Raw genomic sequence first — 19,053 nt, forward strand, 5'->3', positions numbered from 1 at the left:
TTCAGCACTTCCAAGCTCTCAACAATGTCAAAACACCAGCTTCAGCAGCCTGTTTACAAGCTTATGTGCTGGAAGCACAAGTGATGATGAAAACCTTTCTCACTCAAGATCAGGGTGAAGAAGACGTCTATGCTCTCCCTTCTTCAGATGGGATTTTGACCGATCTCATCACTGCTGACCTCTTTCAATCATATGCTCTAAGATCGAATGTGGCAGCATCTTCATCGGTCGACCCCTCCTCAACCGCAGTCCAAGCAGTTACTCAACCGGAAGCAGTTGTGATTGCTCACTCCTCTCCCGTGACGACCGCTCACACTTCTCCCGGTCATTCACAAGATGTTTTAGAAGTGGTTGCACAAGAGATACCTGTCACCTCTGTGACAGAGGCTCCTTGCAGTAGTGAAGCAACAGTGCCCCCAACGGAGATATCAAGCACTCTTGTATCACCTGCATCTCCAGAACAGCAAGTGACTGATGCTGATCCAGCACTTCAACCGTCTCCATCTACTGAAAAGTTTATGGAAGATCTCATTATGGATGAACCAAGTGCTGATCCTGGTACTCCACCAACCATATTGGCTGCAGTCGAAACTATTACATCTCCAACTGTACCATTATTGGAAGGTCCATCGGGCAGCTCTCCAGCAAATTCACCCGCACCACATCATCGTGAGTCTAGCCCGGTTTCACCAAGAAATGACCCAGAAGGGCAAATGCTTCAGACTGATGATTCTTTAATTGAAGCCATGGCCGCAGCTCTAGATCATACCTTGATAAATCGGCTTCATGAGCTCATGCAAACGGTTAGGTCCTTCTCTCAAGACATAACAAACTCATCCTTATCGGTCGATAATTCACGCCAGACGATGATTCGGCATTTCGAGACCGTGTCTCGAGACCTTGCTCGTCTGTCCACAGAGATCACTAATCATCATCGCACTCAAATCAACACGCTCTCTACCGTCTCCGAACAAGTTATCCGATCCGAAAATCGCCTTCATAAGCAGTTGAATGATCGGATGGACACTATGCAAGCCACTCTACTTGCTCAAATCGATGCAAAAATAGACACTATGCAAGCCTGCATTGGCACTCAACTCACTGAGGTCATCCTTCGGCTCAACCAAGGTGATGCCAAAAAGGGGGAAGAAGAGCAACGTAGAGCAGCAGAGGCAAGAAGACGTGAAGAAGAGTCCAGAAGAAAAGAAGAAGCCGACAGAAGAAGAAGAGAAGGCGATAGGTCAGGAGGAGCCAGTTGGTTCAAAAGATGAACAACTTATCTCTTCTTTACTTATCGCAGCCGTTTTTTTTTTTTCTGTAGGTGTAATAAAAATGCTTATTGTACTTAATGAAATTCATTCTCTCAATGAAGTTCATTTTAATGCTTTCATATTGTTCTTGGAGCACTTAAGTTTTGTCATCACCAAAAAGGGGGAAATTGTTGAATCCGATATTTTGGTGATAACAAACAACAACTCATTGTATAGGAATGTGCTGCCAACCATTGTATTTCAGGAATCTACTACAACTTCTACCGGAAGCTTGTCAACCGCCTTTGCTCTCGACCGGCTGAAGTCACAAGCCTATCGACTGGCTATCAAAACCAGCAGAGGATAAATCTATCTACCGGAAGCTTGTCAACCGCCTTTATCTCTCGACCGGTTGAAGTCACAAGCCTATCGACTGGCTATCAAAACCAGCAGAGGATAAATCTATCTACCGGAAGCTTGTCAACCGCCTTTATCTCTCGACCGGTTGAAGTCACAAGCCTATCGACTGGTTATTCAAACCAGCAGAGGACAAATATCTCTACCGGTAGAATGCCAACTGCCTATCTAGATATCTCGAGACAAGTACCTGTGACAAGATGTTCTTTGCAGGATCTTTTATTAAAAGCAGAACCGGCGTTTCAGAAGATTTGTTGACTCCTGCAAATCAAGACAACAGGTTGTACCAAAATGGCAAAAACACAGAATGACTGCAGATAAAGCATTCGACCGTTTATTCCAGTTTTGGACCCTGGAAGTTGTCTGCAGTGTACGATCCTCATGCAGAATCATCAATGCATTTATGAGCATTAAATGTGCATTCAATGCAGCATCAGAACGTTCAAAATAAAGACGTTGATGATTGACCTATATAAAGGGAAGATTGCTCAAAAAGAAAAGACACAACGTGAACAACAACAAGTGATACGAGACAACGAAGAGAGACAAGCAACTCAGAAAAATTTCAATCACTTGAATAATATCAGAAGTCCTCATCTGATATACTTGAGCACACTTACAAGATCATTCATCTGCTGCTCAAATAAACCCTCGCCTACAGTTCACACATCTGATCGTCAAGGATCATCCTAGGGTTTTCAAGCCTCTCGACCGCTCTGCAGTCTGAGAAGCTCAACTCAACTATACTCAGTGTTGAAGAGACTTGAAGCTGCTCTGAAAGCTTCCACCAGTCTGATAAGAACTGAGAATCTTATCTGTGTAAATCTAGGAGTTTCGGATTAGGCATTGGATAAGTCCTAAGTCTGAAGTGGGTGTATTACAAGACGTTGTAATAACCAAAGTCTTCTAGTGAATTCCTTCCTAAGTGGAAGAAGGGGAGACGTAGAAGGATTAAGCCTTCGAACTTCCATAAAATCGTGCTTTAGCATTTACTGCCATTTATCTTACATCCTGCTCATACATTGCATTATAAACTTTGCATCACTAAAACCTCTGAACTATTTCCGCACTATTTAAGTTGTTCAAAACGTTTTAGAAGTTGAGAAAACTGATTAAGTGAACTAAACCTCACTTGATCATTTTAAAGAAGAAAAAGAAAAGTTTCAGAGTGTATTCACCCCCCCTCTACCCTCTGAACCGATCCCAACAACCCTTAATCATGTTTAACATATTATTATCTTAAAATGGAACCTGGATTACTACAATTTTCCTCACAGGTTCGGAGACTTGCGGGAAAAACCCAAAACGATACGAGTATGGAGAACTTTTTCGGGTATGGACGAAGATCTTTAAAAATCTGCAAAACATATTGGGGTAGGTATGTGGATGTTATCTCCATCCTCAAACCCACTCCGATAATAATAATAATAATAATAATAATAATAATAATAATAATAATAATAATAATAATAATAATAATAATTCTTATTTATAAAATTTTATTAAATTTTTGTATAATATATAAATTATACTAAATATTAAAATTAAAAACAATTGTATTTATTATTTTGTATTATTTTTATACATTATATATAATGTATGTATTTATGATAAAATAATTTATATAATAGTAATATTATTTGATTATGTAACATAAATAAACTATATTTATTAATTAATTATATATATTTATTATTTATTTGAAAAAAAAATTGAAAAAAATATATTCTTACTAAAATTTTGATGTATAATATTCTATTTTAAAATAATAATTTTCATTCACTTAAAAAATAATCTTAATTGATAGAGATATTTTTATTCAAGATATTGTGATTATTTTTAAATTTTAATTTTACAATCAAAATTTTTACACCAAATTTTTTTATATATTTTACAATAAAATTGACTAATAATATGTGTAAGATAAAACTAAAATTATATATATATTCAAGAATGGGGATAGAGATGCAGATTAAGTTATCGTTGTATGAGGATGAGAATCCTCGATTAAAATTAACGATGTATTAATTTTTAGAACCCTAGACCAACTGATTGTGATGTGATACACAATGGGCCGTCACCAAGCCGGAGTTTTTTACTTGACATCACATAATTCAATATTTATTTATGAAAATTGAACTTTAATTGAAATATAACCCTATGAAATCCAAATTATCACAAGAGATAACTAAAAATCTAGTTATCCGTTTGGTAGTAGCCTATATTATTAATTTATATATAATTTATTTTATTCAGTTTCGCGTTTTTTTCGTCGTTTTATTTATCTATATATTAATTATTTATTTTAAATCAATCAAATCATAAATTATTTACTTAAATCAATAAATCATTGAATTTAAATTATTATATTAACCCTTATAAATAATAATATGCATATTTTATTTATTGTTAAAAGGATAAAATGTAATTTATCATTTTATATAAAATTTATTCAATCAAATCATATAAACTATAATCTATCAATCAAATCAAATGTTATAATATTAGCTATCATTATTTAATTATTTTTTATTATATTACATTACTTATTTATGCATTATTTATCATATCACTCAAATACAACGAACCATAGTATACCAATATTATTGTTTATCATATCACTCAAATCAAACGAACTACAATACATCAATATTATTAATTAATTGTGTTTCAGTTATGTTCTTTTGCATAAAAGATGGGAAATAAAATCATTTCGAAATTTACATAGTTGTTATATGTTTATATTATTAAGTATGATATTTATTATTGTTATATATGTGTGCATATATATATGTATATATGATATAATAAAAAATTGATATTACCTCGATTGGAGAAAATATGGATAATTTGTAGAGATTCGGGTGGCCGAATTAATAATCGAATAGTTCCAGAGAAAGAAATTTGTGGCTTGTTTCCTGCATCACAAAGCAATTAGAGTGAGTAGCGTCGAAGGTTTTTCGGCAAATACACTTCGGCGCTCAAGTCAGTATATACCAATAAAATTTTTAAATAACTAAATAATGTGATTATAGAGAGTGTGCCTTAAAATTGAGATAACTTGAGTTATTTATAGATAGTCGAAGAATTTAATAGGCTTGACTCTTTTATGGGCTTTTAGAAATTTTTAGGACTTGATAAAGTGTCCAAATAAATAACTAAATAATTTGAGATTGAGTCATTGAGCTTGAACCCAGAAAAAATTCAATTTGAGTCATAAGTCATAACACATAATAAGTCCCCCACCCACCCACCGCACTATCGGTCATGTTTTGTTAGCAGATATGGTCAAGAGTAGGAGTTTCCGGAGTAATATGTCAATAAACATGTTGCAGGAGTTGATAATATGCGTAGAGGAGATAATAGATTTAGGTCATAAACCATGATATATATATATGCATGTATGTATCTATATATATATATTATGTATGTATATATATATGCATGTATATTATTAAAATTTAAGAATTTATAAATTAATATAAAGTAAAAATTTTATAACTCAATACTTGATAAATTAATATCTTATCAATAATTTTTTCTAGGTCCCTACTTGAGTCAATACTAAATTAATAATTTTGATAAGTTCAAAATGATAATAAATTTTTGGAAGATTTTTGTATAAATTATAGTATTTCATGAATATTATAAACTAATAATTCATAAATTCACAAAATAACTAGTAAACTTTAATAAAGTGTGATTTTATTGTTGTTTGTTATTAAATTAAATTTTATTATTATTTTTGTTTATATGAAGAAATTTGATTAGTTGGTGCAACAAAATATTTAATTATTAAAATAGAGTGAGTATCAATTGTTTATTTTACAAATACACAAAAACACGCATGTATAATCAATATTTGTACATATTAATTCAAATATATAATTCAAGTAACGGTGAAACACGATGACTTTTTATATGTGATTAAATTTAAAATAATATTAAAGATTCTATCAATATATAAAAAACGATTTTTCCAAAAATAATATCATGAAATTTTTAAATATAATGTATGTAAGATTTGATAAATAAAATTTTCGCATCGATTTTTTTAATATAATAGTTGTTGTACAACTTTTGTTGGATTTGTAGTATTGAAAATTAATATTTAAAATAATTTTTTTTTATTTTTATGGATTAATTTAATACCTTGGGTATTGTTTGATTGAAGGATGTTATTAATAATACATAGACAAGTAATATAATTTAATAAAAATAAATAAATAATTGTAGTAAATATATAGGCCCTGTTTGATAGCCATGACAAGAGGATGATTGAAAAATAATCAGCCATAATCACATGTTTGGTACGAGTATTGGTATTCAAAATTATCCTTGCGTTTGTCACATGGTCCGCGCATGGATCGCACTGTACACATTAAATGGTGCATAACTTATCAGAGTTGGACTCGCGTGATTCTTTATACAACCAATAGATAATGTGAAAAATTCCTATTTTACCATTTCTAATTAGATATAAAATAAAACCCTCTATTTTCCAATTTTGTTACGCGCTGCTGATTAGATAGATATTGAAAAATTATGGTTATGGAATCAATAAATTAAATGCGACGTGAGCAATTTTGTTTATATCAATATTAAAATAATATTGTTTATTTGAGAAATATAATTATACACATTTATAAAAATATAAAGGGTTCTAATATTTATCGGCAATTATAAATCGTCACAGATTCGGTACTCAATATTTTAATTATTATTAATTAATTTCAAATAATATTATTAAGAATAATAATAGTAAGTAAAATTATATCAATGACACTAATAATAATATTATTAGTATGAGTAATAATAACAAGATTAAGAATAATAAATAAGAATAAGAATAATTAGTAAAATAAGAAGAAGAATATATTATTAATAATATTATTTGAAATTAATTAGTAAAATAAGAAGAAGAAGAAGAATTAATAATAAATATTTAGTAAAATAATTAATAATAAAAAGAATATTTAACTGTAATAAGAATAATTAATAAAATAAGAAAATTAATAATAAATAAGAAATACTATCAATATGACGAATAAGAAGAATAATTAGTAAAATAATTAATAATAAGAGTTCAATTAATAATGATATTAACTGTAAAATAGTAAGAAAATTAATTGACGCCGGTAAGAGTTAAATTAATAATAATAAATTTAATAATATTAAATGTAAAATTAAAAATAATGTATAGTACGAGACAAATTAATAACAATATATATTAAATTATATTAATTATAATTATAAAAATATAAGAAATAATAGGAATTAAATATTACCGATTATAAAGCATAATATAATCACTTATAATGAGAATAATAAATGTGTAATAAGTTTATTAGACTTATTATATATTATCATTATATTTAATATTAATTTATTATTTCTTCGTATTCTTATTGTACTTAATATTGATATTATCAATATTTTTTAAAAATTATTTATTATTTATTTTATAGATTATTTTATTTTCTATTATTTATTTATTGTTTTTGTTTATATATTAAGATTAGGTAATTATTTACACATAGTGGGGATATTTTGGTCATTACATGATAATACAAAAAATTAATTCATACTGTTAAAATCATACCAAATATCATATATTTTATCCCATCATTTTATTTGTCCCTATCTATCATTTTTTTTATCACTCTAATTACTAATCCTTTACTTATCATATCACACCTGCCAAGCGGAGCCATATAGTATTGAATTTGATTGATAGATTATAGTTTATTTGATTTGATTGATTAAATTTTATATAAAAATATTAAATGACTATTTTTAAATAAAATATAAATAATATTATTTATAAGGACCAACAGAGTAATTTCAATCCAATAATTTGATTGATGTAAGTTAAATTATTAATGATTTGATTGATTAAAATTAATTATTAATATATGGATAAAATAATATGATGAAAAAAACGTGAGATTGAATGAGATAAATTATACATGGATTAATAATACGGTGTACCAAACCGTACCTGGGCTCTAATTACCTCTGTAAATTAACATAATTTTACGATACTAATATTATTAATTTATGGATATTTAATATATATATATATATATATATATATATATATATATATATATATATATTTATATATAATAATAATAATATGATGTATCAAACGGTACCTAGATTCTAATTACATCTCTAAATTAACATAATTTTATGATACTTAATATTATTAATTTATAGAGATTTAATATATATATATACTTATTTTTATATATAATAATAATAAATTAAATTGGTAATGGAAGAAGAAAAGGCAAAAGGTTGACATATATTTATCAAAGGAGTTATTTGCACCAATCACCCCTGTGAAATTTTGAAAATGCACACTTCTTCCCTGTGAAATTTTAATAGGCATCTTAAACCCTAACCTTTTAAAAAATTAGCACACTCGCCCCTTCAGATGAGAGATTGTTGCGCACGCGCCCCTTATGCGACTGGGCAAAGATTTTGATATTTTTTTTGCACCAAATACCCCTGTGAAATATTAAAAATGCATATTTAACCCCTGTGAAAATAATTTTTAAATCTATTCAACTTATAATACACAATTTTTAATAAAATTCAATTATAAATATTTAGTAAAATAATGATAACAAGATAAAATAATAATATTTTTTAGAAAATAATTAATTAATGATAATACACAATTTTTAATAAAATTCAATTATAAATATTTAGCAAACATTTTTTGTTTTATTAATTTTTATTTTTTATTTTAAATGTATTATCATTAATTAATTATTTTCTAAAAAATATTATTATTTATCTTGTTATCATTATTTTATTAAACTCACTTCGTATTTCCAACTTTTCCATTAAACATGCATTCATAAACAACTATTTAAATAATTTCAAGTACCAAAATATTGAAATAAACTGATAATTTCAAACATATTGCTTTTTCGATTTAGAACTATATATTATTGAAACAAAATTTAAATTTTTAGAGAATATGCATTGCACAATTTGTAATAAATAATAAAAAATAACATGATTATATAATTCTAAATCGAAAAAGTAACATTCATGAACTTATCATTTGGTTCAATATTTTGGTATTTTTAGTTATTTAAATCCTTATTTACGAATCATGTTTAATGGAGAAGTTAAAAACACGAATTGAATTGTTAAAATAATGATAACGAGATAAAGTAATAATTTTTTTAGAAATAAATAAATTATAAATTATAAAATTTAAATAAAAAATAAAATAAATAAAATTAAAAATTTTTGGTATTTATCATGAACTTATCATTTTGTTTTGATATTTTGGTACTTTTAGGTATTTAAATCTCGTTTATGAATGCATTTTTAACGGAAAAGTTGGAAACAAGAAGAAAGTTTAATAAAATAATGATAACAAGATAAAATAATAATATTTTTTTTAAAAAATTATATAATAATAATAAATTTAAAAATAAAAATAAAATTAATAAAACGAAAAATGTTTGCTAAATATTTTATAATTATATTTTAATAAAAATTGTGTATTATGGGTTGAATAGATTTAAAAATTATTTTCACAAGGGTCAAATTTGCATTTTTAATATTTCACAAGAGTATTTGGTGCAAAAAAAATATTAAAATCTTTGCCCATTCGCATGAGGGACGCGTGAGCAATAATCACTCATTTGAAGGGGCGAGTGTGCTAATTTTTTAAAAGGTATGAGTTGAAGATGCTTATTAAAATTTCACAGGGGAGAGGTGTGCATTTTTAATATTTCACAGGGGTGTTTGATGCAAATAACTCTTTATCAAAGTTCAGATGAGACAGATGTCTTTCAATTTGAAATGAAATATAAAATAAATTAATAAATATATATATATATATATATATATATATATATATATATATATATATATATATATATTATGAGTTTTTTTCAAGTGTCAACCTATCATGCCCATTACCATGCCCACCAATGATATGATACTATTTTATTGGATGTATATATATATATATTATGAGTTTTTTTCAAGTGTCAACCTATCATGCCCATTACCATGCCCACCAATGATATGATACTATTTTATTGGATGTGATAAAGATGTGATAAATTATAGGTCCAATAGAATAGTACCACATCATTGATGGGCATGGTAATGAACATAATAGGTGGACACTCGAAAGAAATTTTATATATTATATAAGAATAAAATAAAAATTAAAGTTATGAAAATGAAAGTCACCGTCAGTCACGTTAACCTATACGGCAACGACTGCGAACCACCGTCATCTCTGTCTAATCAAAATATGAGAAACAAAAATAACCCCCCGTGTTTGTCGCGTGCACTTCACGTCCTTTTCATGCAAACACCATCAAATTCATTATTTCTTTTTTTTTTTGGTGGTTAAAATAATTTAAAGTAATTTAATATCAAAACCCTTCAGTGGAAGCGAATTTTAATAATAATTTTCGGATAATCATAATATCGAGTAGATTTAATTTTGTTCACAATTATTAAATAGAATTAAACTGAAAGGAACTAACAAGATAATTAATTTGATAAACAATGCTTTGGAAACCAATCTTTATACAAAATTTTATGTTATCGTGTTCGATCAAAGACACAATGGACAAAATATTCCAAAATTGTTATTTTTTTTACTCCATATATACTAAACAGCTTGAGAAATTATAATAAATAGCGGTTGAAAAACTCATTGAGCTAGACTCATAGATTGGACGTAAATCAATTTTATTTTATTTTATTTCTTTCCTACAAAAATTTATTGGGAACATTTATTTGGCACTTGTTTTTTTTTTTTCTATTGTTATGGAAAGAGTGCCCACTCCAATTCCCCAAACTGAGAGAAAGAATTAGCAACAACACAAAGTCCCGAGATTCATTCAAGCAAATTAGCTCCATCCACACACCACCTTGAAATTTGCGTTAGCTCCCATCAATCCCAAAATCATCGAAAAAAACACACAAGAAAATATTTATTATATATACATAAGTTATAGTAATATTATGTTTATTAATTTGTAAACTCTATTTATGAATATATTGTAAAAATATAAGAACCTTTAAATTGAAAAAATCAACAGGAAATACCAACATTCAACGTGCTCTCAACTCTCAAGGAACAAAATTTAAATATTTGGTGTTCGTTAGATCTCACACACAATAGAAAATATAAGTCATACGATATCAAAATCTCAGATTTAATTTGAAACACAATTTTAGACACGATACTAGATTATAATAAACTTTCCATTTAAAAAATAAATAAATAAATCCCCTTGTACATACCAACTACCCTTGGTGGTCTCCATAATTTTCTGTTAGACAACTTGGGAAACTGAGCAAACAAATTTTTTTTTTTAAATATATTAGTTCGTACTTAAAAAGACTCACGTTATGATATATAAAAAAGAATAATTTTTTTTTTAAAAAAAGAATAAATATTTAAATTTATAAATAAATAAAATGTGTGCATTTAACCAGGACTATTTATAAGATGGAGGGGTGGAAGATGTTGGTGCAACAGTGATGTAGACTTGAAAGCGCCCATCTTTTCATGTCCATTGACACTGATAGTTGATATGTCACCTTCTTCTTTATTTTTTTGAACCTCCATTTTCTATTCTCCAATCTCTCTCCCATTCAAATCAAACATATATAATTTATATATTTATCACAAAAAATATATTATATATACATATATATTAATTATCATACATGAAATACTGAAAGAAAGAAAAATGGGGTCTTTGGGAGGTGAAGTTGGAAGAAAGAAGGCAATGGTGGTGTATCCAAAGGCTATGGAAGCTCACCCTTCTGAGAGATGGGGCCATTCTGCTTGCTACTTCAATGGTTTGCTCTACGTTTTTGGAGTATGTGTTTTTCTTTTTAAACTTTATTTGTCAAATTAATATATATTTTGCATGATAATATATACACTTGTTCTGGATTACATTTGTTCAAGGTTTATGCTTTGAATTTTTTTTTATTTTTTCCCTTCTTAATAAGTTTCTTGGATGGTTGATTTTGGAAAGATGACAACTTCACTTTCTTGAAAGATTTTATTTATTCTGAATTTTTTTTTCCTGCCCTTTTGCTGGCCTCTTGCTGGCATTTTGTCCCCAAATCTTGGATTTTCTCATTTATTTACAGTGGGAAGCATCTAAAATATATATTTGTTCTTTTTCTTTAAGGAGATCTCGAATTATTTTCGGTACTCTTGTTTTCTCATCTGGAGTTAATGAACATGCTAAGCACTAATACCACTACAACATAAATTGAACGTACAAAAAGGAAAAATCCAAGCTGTCATGACTTGAACTTTTAACTAGTTGCGGTATCTATTCTAATAAAATGAGAATTCAATTTTACTTTGAGAAGTAAAATATTTTTTCACTTCTTGGATCAAGCCTTATTCCAAAAAAGGTTTTAATAAATAGTCACCATTTATCTCCAAGAGTAATGAGAAGCCAACGAATGCCAAATGAAAATTTCAGTCTTTATACATTTTCTTATTGGTTATCAAGAAAGTGTTTTCCTATGGAAAAATGATGCTTTGTGTATACTGTTAGTTTTATAGCTAATCTAGTCCTATGTTAGTTAATTTATCCTGGTCATGTGTTGTGTGCTTAATTGAGTCAACTTTTGCAAACAAAACCATTCAAAAATTGTAATTTGTGACATGGAGAACCAATGCTCTATCCGCGACGAGTTTCATTCATAACAGTGTTAATTATCTTAGAATAGAATGATCGCTTTGATTTTGGCTTGATTTTCTTGATATATAGAAAAGGAAAAATTTAATGAATATACATATTTTGGTGGTTTGTTTAGGGATGTCGAGGGGGTGTGCATTTTAGTGATGTTCTCGTGTGCAGTCTCGAGACGATGACATGGAACATACTCGAGACTTCAGGATCGGGACCGGGGCCCAGAGACAGTCATAGTGCTGTTCTTGTTGGGAGCAAAATGATAGTATTTGGAGGTACTAATGGTTCTAAGAAAGTAAATGATCTCCACATATTGGATCTCTTGACCAGGGTGTGGACTCATCCCGAATGCCGAGGAAATCCTCCATGTGCTCGAGAAAGCCACACCGCTAATGTCGTTGGTGATGAGAAAATGATCGTTTTCGGGGGAAGTGGTGAAGGTGAAGCAAACTACTTAAGTGACTTGCATATTTTGGACTTGATGAAAATGGAATGGACTTCACCTGAAGTAAGAGGGCACGTCCCCGCTCCTCGGGATAGCCATAGTTCTGTGGTTGTGGGTGACAGGTTATTTGTATGTGGTGGAGACTCTGGTGATCGATACCAATGTGATGTTTGTGTTCTGGACTTGAATAGAAGTATTTGGTCCACGGTATGAAATTCGAGTCTCTTTTGCTTCCTGGCACATATTATTTGCATACGAAATCTCTTTGTTGTACTAGGTACCACTGTGTTTTGAGAAACTGATTTGTTGTTTGTAATGTGTCTTGATAACATAAAACGGTCTGTTGGAAATTTTGTAGCTCCATCAGTACAGAATAATCGTGACGATCAACTTGATATGTTTGTTTAGCTCAATGGATGAACACATGATTAAAATTTGTTATGTTAAATGATCAGAAGTTATATTAATCTTCTTGTCAGATGGACGGTCGGGGACCTTTGCCTAGCGCTCGTGCTGGCCATGCTTCCGTTAGTATAGGTACCAAGGCAAGTCTTTTTTGTCTCAAAACCAAGACTTCGATTTTCTTTGTTAGTTTGTCGAATAACAAAGCATGTGCCTTTGCAGATGTATGTACTAGGCGGAGTTGGGGACAAACATTACTACAATGACATATGGGTTCTAGATGTGATCACATCTTCATCGCATCAGCTTGACACAAGCTTTCAAAAGTCTCAAGGACGATTTTCTCACACAGCGACCGTCACAAACCTCGGCATAGCCGTCTTTGGAGGGTTAGACTCTTTTATGTCAGCATGCATTAAAACTTTGTTCTCTTTGTTTTTGTCAATGACTTGCATTGCATTGACACAATTTTACTTTCTTCCTCAATGTTCTAGGTGCGGAGAGGACGAACGGCCTCTTAGCGAGCTACTCATCTTGCAAATCGATTCCCCCGCAAGTAATTCTGTTGGAAACATGGACAACAAAGAAACAAAAATATTTTTAAGACAAGCTCCACGTGATTTGGTAATACATGTACTGAATTGAACAATTGTGCTTTTTACTGGGAAAAAAATAAATCAATGTTATGGTAGCTCACTGTAGTGATTATTGTTGATCCCTATATATGTTATACTAAGTCGATACCCAGTATGTACCTGAGCTAGTCTAATGCAGAATTAATTTGCCTTTCTGAAGACTGATATATTGATTCTTACCATTGTTTGCAGCCGAAAACAACATTTGTGGGAGACAGTGAAGATTTAGAAAGGAAGGATGTCCCCGGTGAGCTCGCCTCTAAACAGACTTTTCGTTTTGGCTCAGGTTCGCTTCCATCAGCATGATCCCTCGTCGATTCCACCCTCTTAAAACAATGTATTAATAGTTGTTCGTGTTTGAGCTCCGAGCATCTTGTAATTGTACACACCTATTTACTTAAAGTGAAAATATTTGTTGTTTGATGAAGATATGTTGCATCCTAAGCGGAGAAGAACAAGCAACTCAAAGATACTTGATACAAATCCGGAGTCCGTGGATCAATCTTTTCCACTTTCGCAGCATTCGTCCCCATCCAAATCTGGTTGTGAGAAGATGATTAGGACCAAAAGCAACCGCTCTTCCTCGTCTCCTAGAGTTCATCCATTGTTCAGGCAGAAAATTTCAACTCCGAGTCGTGCTCTTCTAAACCTGAGCAGCGACACTGCCAGGACTTGTGGGGATATTCGTTTATCTTCGGATCATTCAAATCAAAGAAAACAAGAACTCGCGAATGTTGTTTGTAATGATCATGCATGTGAAGTGCAATGCAAAGCAGTGGAATCATCGTCTCATGAGACACCAAAAACCCGAAATATGGTAAGATAAGACATTTTACTAGCTAGCTCCAAATTACTTGACTACTCTTCAATTCATCATATGCAATTATCAGATTGGAGCTGAGGTTCGCGGCCAAGTTGACGGAGCATTTGATTCTGGCTACTTAATGACTGCCGTTGTCAATGGGACGGTTTATAGAGGAGTCCTGTTTCCTCCTGTAAGCTATAGATTCTATTCTTTTTTTCAGTAAACCTCTTCCTTTATATTTTATTATCTAAAAGCAAACTTTGTTATGAAATTTTTTGTCAAGGGCCCTGATCTTGTTTCAAGAGGTGCAGTTCTTGGCCGATGTCCCTCATCTTTCGTGCACCATACGACTGATACTCGTGGCGTTCCTGGGAAAAACCTTTCTAGTTTTTCACTCCCCAGGCATTCCCAGCAGCATGCGAAAGTGGTTGACACCAAGTCCGGTTCCTGCTTTGAAGGAGCCCTGTCGAGGAGATCGTCCCCCGAAAATCGAGCATCTGCAAAACAAGGTCCTAGGATTAATAATAATGAACTTCAAGGTGTTGTTTTAACCCTGGGGGGTCCAGGGACTGATAATTCTAGGCTTTAAAACAAGCTAGAACATGGTCTCTTTCTTGTGATTTGTCCCCCTTTTTTGCCAATGATATTTGAGAGTTTATGATATGAAATATGAGTGTGATTTGATAAATTTAATTTAAACGTACATATATAAATTATTAAAACTAGACTTAACAAAGCAGCTTTTCTTGATCACATGCTGATTTGTGGTATATCTAATAGTTTGAAATAATGTTATTAATTTTGTTTATTCTTGATTTGATCAAAACATAGTATAAATGGGTAAATGGATGTAAAATTGGCATCTGCCCTCATGAAGAGCAGACTTCTTGAATTCAAGGTGAAAAAGAAAAAGATTGTTATTATTATTATATTATTATTGCACATAGAAAATGGGACCGAATGCTCCCGTGCATTCCGCGGGGCTTTGGTACTATAATTATAATGAAAATCCAATCCAAGAAAGAAACAAAATGAATAGTAAAATATCTCTGAGTCCTGGGATTCTGTTATCATTTGTCCCATCGGAAAAGACAGCTCCACCTTCCTGTCACCTCACTCCTTCTAATCAATTTATTTACTATTATTTTTTTAAAAAATATTAATAAAACATAAGCTATAATTCCAGCAACATGCTTCCACAAGTAGTCTACAAAAGAAAAAAAAAAAAAAAAAAAAAACCTTGCCTTCAAAGGTTATTTAAGTTGGTTGAGTAGGTAAATTTTTGGTCATAAATCAAAAGTTCGATTTTTCTGCCAACATTTTTTTGGACTAACTTGTCACACCAGATTTGCCCAGTGTGGTTTACCTGACTAGCGTAGTTTGCAGGCTATTGCGTTAGTCCGGGGCTTTATCCGAAGTGCACCAAAAGATAGCGACCGCGGGTTTTCATGTAAAAAAAAAAAAAAAAAAAAAAAGCTTCCATATTGTATATATTACACAAACTGGTGATTTTTTTGGACGCAATTTAGTTTTTCTTACAACTAATTTTATATATATTCAAATAAAGATGATAACATAATGTGAACAAGGAGGTCATATGTAATTTAAAATAATTATATTTAAATGGCATTGTATTACAATTGTAAAAATTATTTTAATAATAAAAATAAAACCTAACTACAATTGAAACTTGAAAGTAATAAAATTAAAGAACTAAAAAACATAATGACTAAATTGTAATTTAAAAAGATGAAATTTTTTTATTATTGGGCTTATGCACGGATAAATTGGGCTAGAAGTCGTGAATACGTTTTTCAAATTAGTTTTTGAACGTGATTTCGAAAATATAAATAAATAAATAAAATAACGGTTATGTGGAAATCAAACTTAGCTAAAGTCTTAAGTTCAATCAATCTCAAGACAAAAGTATTGGATTTCAAATAAAAGCATAATGTAGAACACATTTCTACAGCTGATTCTTAAATAATCTAAAGCTCCCAAATAATCAAAGGGCAATTTGCTTACAAGCAGAGCAAATTGGTATTTCAGGTTCTGGTTCCAGATGCATATTAGTGAAAACTCTCAGCTATCAATGGCCCTATTGGATGATTTGATCTTCAAAAGCAAGGAATCGCATACCGATTCGAGGCCATCGATCTTCCTCATGCTCTCTATAAACTTCTCAGCTCTATCTTCATCACAACGCTCCTCCAAATAATTCAGAAAAAGATTAATCGTTACCTCTGATATACAAAATCCCTTCTTCTTCTTTTTCGCCTGATCAAATCCCGTCTCCAAATGCTTCAGGGCCGAATCAATTTGACCCTTTTTTATGCATAGATCGGCAAGCAAGGAATATGTGCTCAAATTAGGATTCATCCCTTTGTTAACCAATTTTTCAAAGAGCGTTGCGGCCTCTTCAATCATGTCCCGTCTGAGGTAAAACTTTAGTAACACATTCGGTAACCGGAAATCATAAGAAGAACAACCTGTTTCCCACTCTTTAAAAATATCCTCGAGGGTTTCTTGATCCCCGAGTTTGGAAAGAGCTACAAGCATGAAAAGGTGGCTGGTGTTATTGGGGGTCTGATAAGTAGACTTAAAAGACTCCCACGCCCGTTTAACTCCAGATAGATTGTTCATATCAGAATACAACTTCAAACGGGTTCGTAAAGCTCCAAATCCAAACTTCTCCAGCGGATTCTCCATTTTCTCCATCGTTTCAAGCATATGATTGGCCTTTTCGAACAACCCACGGTTGACATATATGGTGGCTAGGTTTCCACATGTAAACAAACAACATTCCACATTATTACCTTTCATTTTCTCTAAAACTTCTTCAACAGCATCGAAATTTTCTAGAACAGCATAAGTGTTGAGCAATAAATTATAGGTATAGATGTCAAGAGCGATATGTTTCGCCTCCATTTCTTGTACCAACGAGACCACTTTCTCTGGCTGGTCCATCTTATAGTAGAGTGCAAGCATACTGTTGTAATTCACGGTGACCGCATAATTTAACTCCTTCATCTTCTCAAAGGTTTCCAAAGCCTTATCGCAGACTTTGGCATTGCAATAACAGTTAATAATCGCTCCAAAGGTTTTCTGAGTTTTGTCCGAGTCTTGAAGGCCATCGAAGTATTTTTCAGCTGAAGCTAAACCCTTCGTCTTGTGGAGGATGCCAATACATACAGCTTGATCAGAATTCTGCATCGCAACTTTGCTTTTTTCCATCCAATCAAACAGCTGACATGATCATATATACATCTAAAATTTACAAGTTAAACAGAGAAACCCACACCGGCAAGATAATAAAACATGCCCATGGAGAATTATTTGGTTCGGAATCAATAGAACAAAGACCGAATCGATGTTAATTGAAAAGCACACAGGTTAAGTATAAGAAAGAAGCCTGCTCATAAAGTCCAAAACAGATTAGCTATGCTAAATTGTGAACCAGGTCAGGTTGTTCATCAATCAACGAGATTGGCTCACAGAAGTGAAAACCCATTTGTATAATCCATATTTCCAACACAAACATCGAAGTTTCGGGAACAGAACAGAATAAAATACCTGGGAAGCGAGGTGATACTTGTTGCGATTTCGGTAATAAGCAATGAGGCTGATCAATTCGGAGCGCCGGACTACATTTCCTGCACAAACCCAGTTGTCAAGAAATTCTACAATGGCGCTTTTGGAGGATGGAGTGAGCCTCACAATTTTTTGGAACAGATGGCTTCTCTTCTTCGCCGTTTCCGATGGCTTCGCCGCCGTACACAACCAACGAGCAAATATTGACGACGATTTTGGGAGGATTCTACCAGTCGCCATTTTTCTTCCAAAGGTTCGGGCTTCGGAGTTGGACTGTGAAGTGGCCGAAGGGCTTTTTGGACTTTTTCATGGCACCGTGAAGACCCGCGGTTACCAACGACGGTTCATCTATATTTAAAAAAAAAACAAAAAATTACTGTAATATCCTTTTTTGTGTTTTTTTGTTTAACTTTTATATATATATATATATATATATATATTATTTTAATGATCTTAAGCTCATTCAAGTTATTAATTTTCATGTCAAATAAAAAGTTATTAATTTAAATATTTTGTAACTATTCAAATAAATATTTCGACAAGTTTATTTATTTATACTATATCTAATAGTTGAGCTCCTTATAGAGATGACCCAACATTTTTTACAAAATTGTCGTGCTCCTTATAGAGAGATGAAACCAACATTTTTCTACAAAATTATCTTTATATTAAATAAATATGTAAATTTGATTCTATTTGTACATATTGTCCATATTTTTGTCACTTAAAATTTATATATAAGATAAATAACTTTTAAATTACATTACATTAGAAATAAAAAAAATCA

The 19,053-nt window shown here is 31.0% G+C and overlaps 2 protein-coding genes across 2 annotated transcripts; one reads left to right on the top strand and one right to left on the bottom strand.

Annotated features, from left to right (window-relative positions):
• The first annotated feature begins 11,309 nt into the window (after positions 1-11,309).
• LOC140873410 (uncharacterized) lies at positions 11,310-15,436 on the top strand. Its single transcript, XM_073276513.1, has 9 exons — positions 11,310-11,551; positions 12,513-13,040; positions 13,313-13,378; positions 13,458-13,624; positions 13,730-13,859; positions 14,063-14,156; positions 14,299-14,687; positions 14,761-14,865; positions 14,959-15,436. Exons 1-9 carry the CDS (start codon positions 11,420-11,422, stop codon positions 15,262-15,264), a joined length of 1,917 nt encoding a protein of 638 aa, XP_073132614.1. The 5' UTR covers positions 11,310-11,419; the 3' UTR covers positions 15,265-15,436.
• A 1,190-nt stretch (positions 15,437-16,626) lies between these two features.
• LOC140873406 (pentatricopeptide repeat-containing protein At1g02370, mitochondrial-like) lies at positions 16,627-18,567 on the bottom strand. The gene is made up of 2 exons (XM_073276508.1): positions 18,249-18,567; positions 16,627-17,921 (listed from the first exon to the last, which is right to left on the bottom strand). The coding sequence occupies exons 1-2, from the start codon at positions 18,504-18,506 to the stop codon at positions 16,758-16,760; spliced, it is 1,422 nt and encodes a 473-aa protein (XP_073132609.1). The 5' UTR covers positions 18,507-18,567; the 3' UTR covers positions 16,627-16,757.
• Between the last annotated feature and the right edge of the window lie 486 nt (positions 18,568-19,053).

The sequence above is a fragment of the Henckelia pumila genome, unplaced genomic scaffold (genome assembly GCF_033568475.1).
Source record: "Henckelia pumila isolate YLH828 unplaced genomic scaffold, ASM3356847v2 CTG_549, whole genome shotgun sequence".
In the NCBI taxonomy this organism is placed as follows: domain Eukaryota; kingdom Viridiplantae; phylum Streptophyta; class Magnoliopsida; order Lamiales; family Gesneriaceae; genus Henckelia; species Henckelia pumila.

Bases quoted from the DNA above. Each gene is read 5' to 3' on its own strand.
- LOC140873410 (XM_073276513.1), top strand. From the start codon at position 11,420: ATGGGGTCTTTGGGAGGTGAAGTTGGAAGAAAGAAGGCAATGGTGGTG. The intron at 14,157-14,298 runs GTTCGCTTCCAT...TGTTTGATGAAG, and splicing joins GACTTTTCGTTTTGGCTCAG to ATATGTTGCATCCTAAGCGG. The intron at 14,866-14,958 runs GTAAGCTATAGA...TTTTTTGTCAAG, and splicing joins GAGGAGTCCTGTTTCCTCCT to GGCCCTGATCTTGTTTCAAG.
- LOC140873406 (XM_073276508.1), bottom strand. From the start codon at position 18,506: ATGGCGACTGGTAGAATCCTCCCAAAATCGTCGTCAATATTTGCTCGT. The intron at 17,922-18,248 runs GTATTTTATTCT...TGATCATGTCAG, and splicing joins AGTATCACCTCGCTTCCCAG to CTGTTTGATTGGATGGAAAA.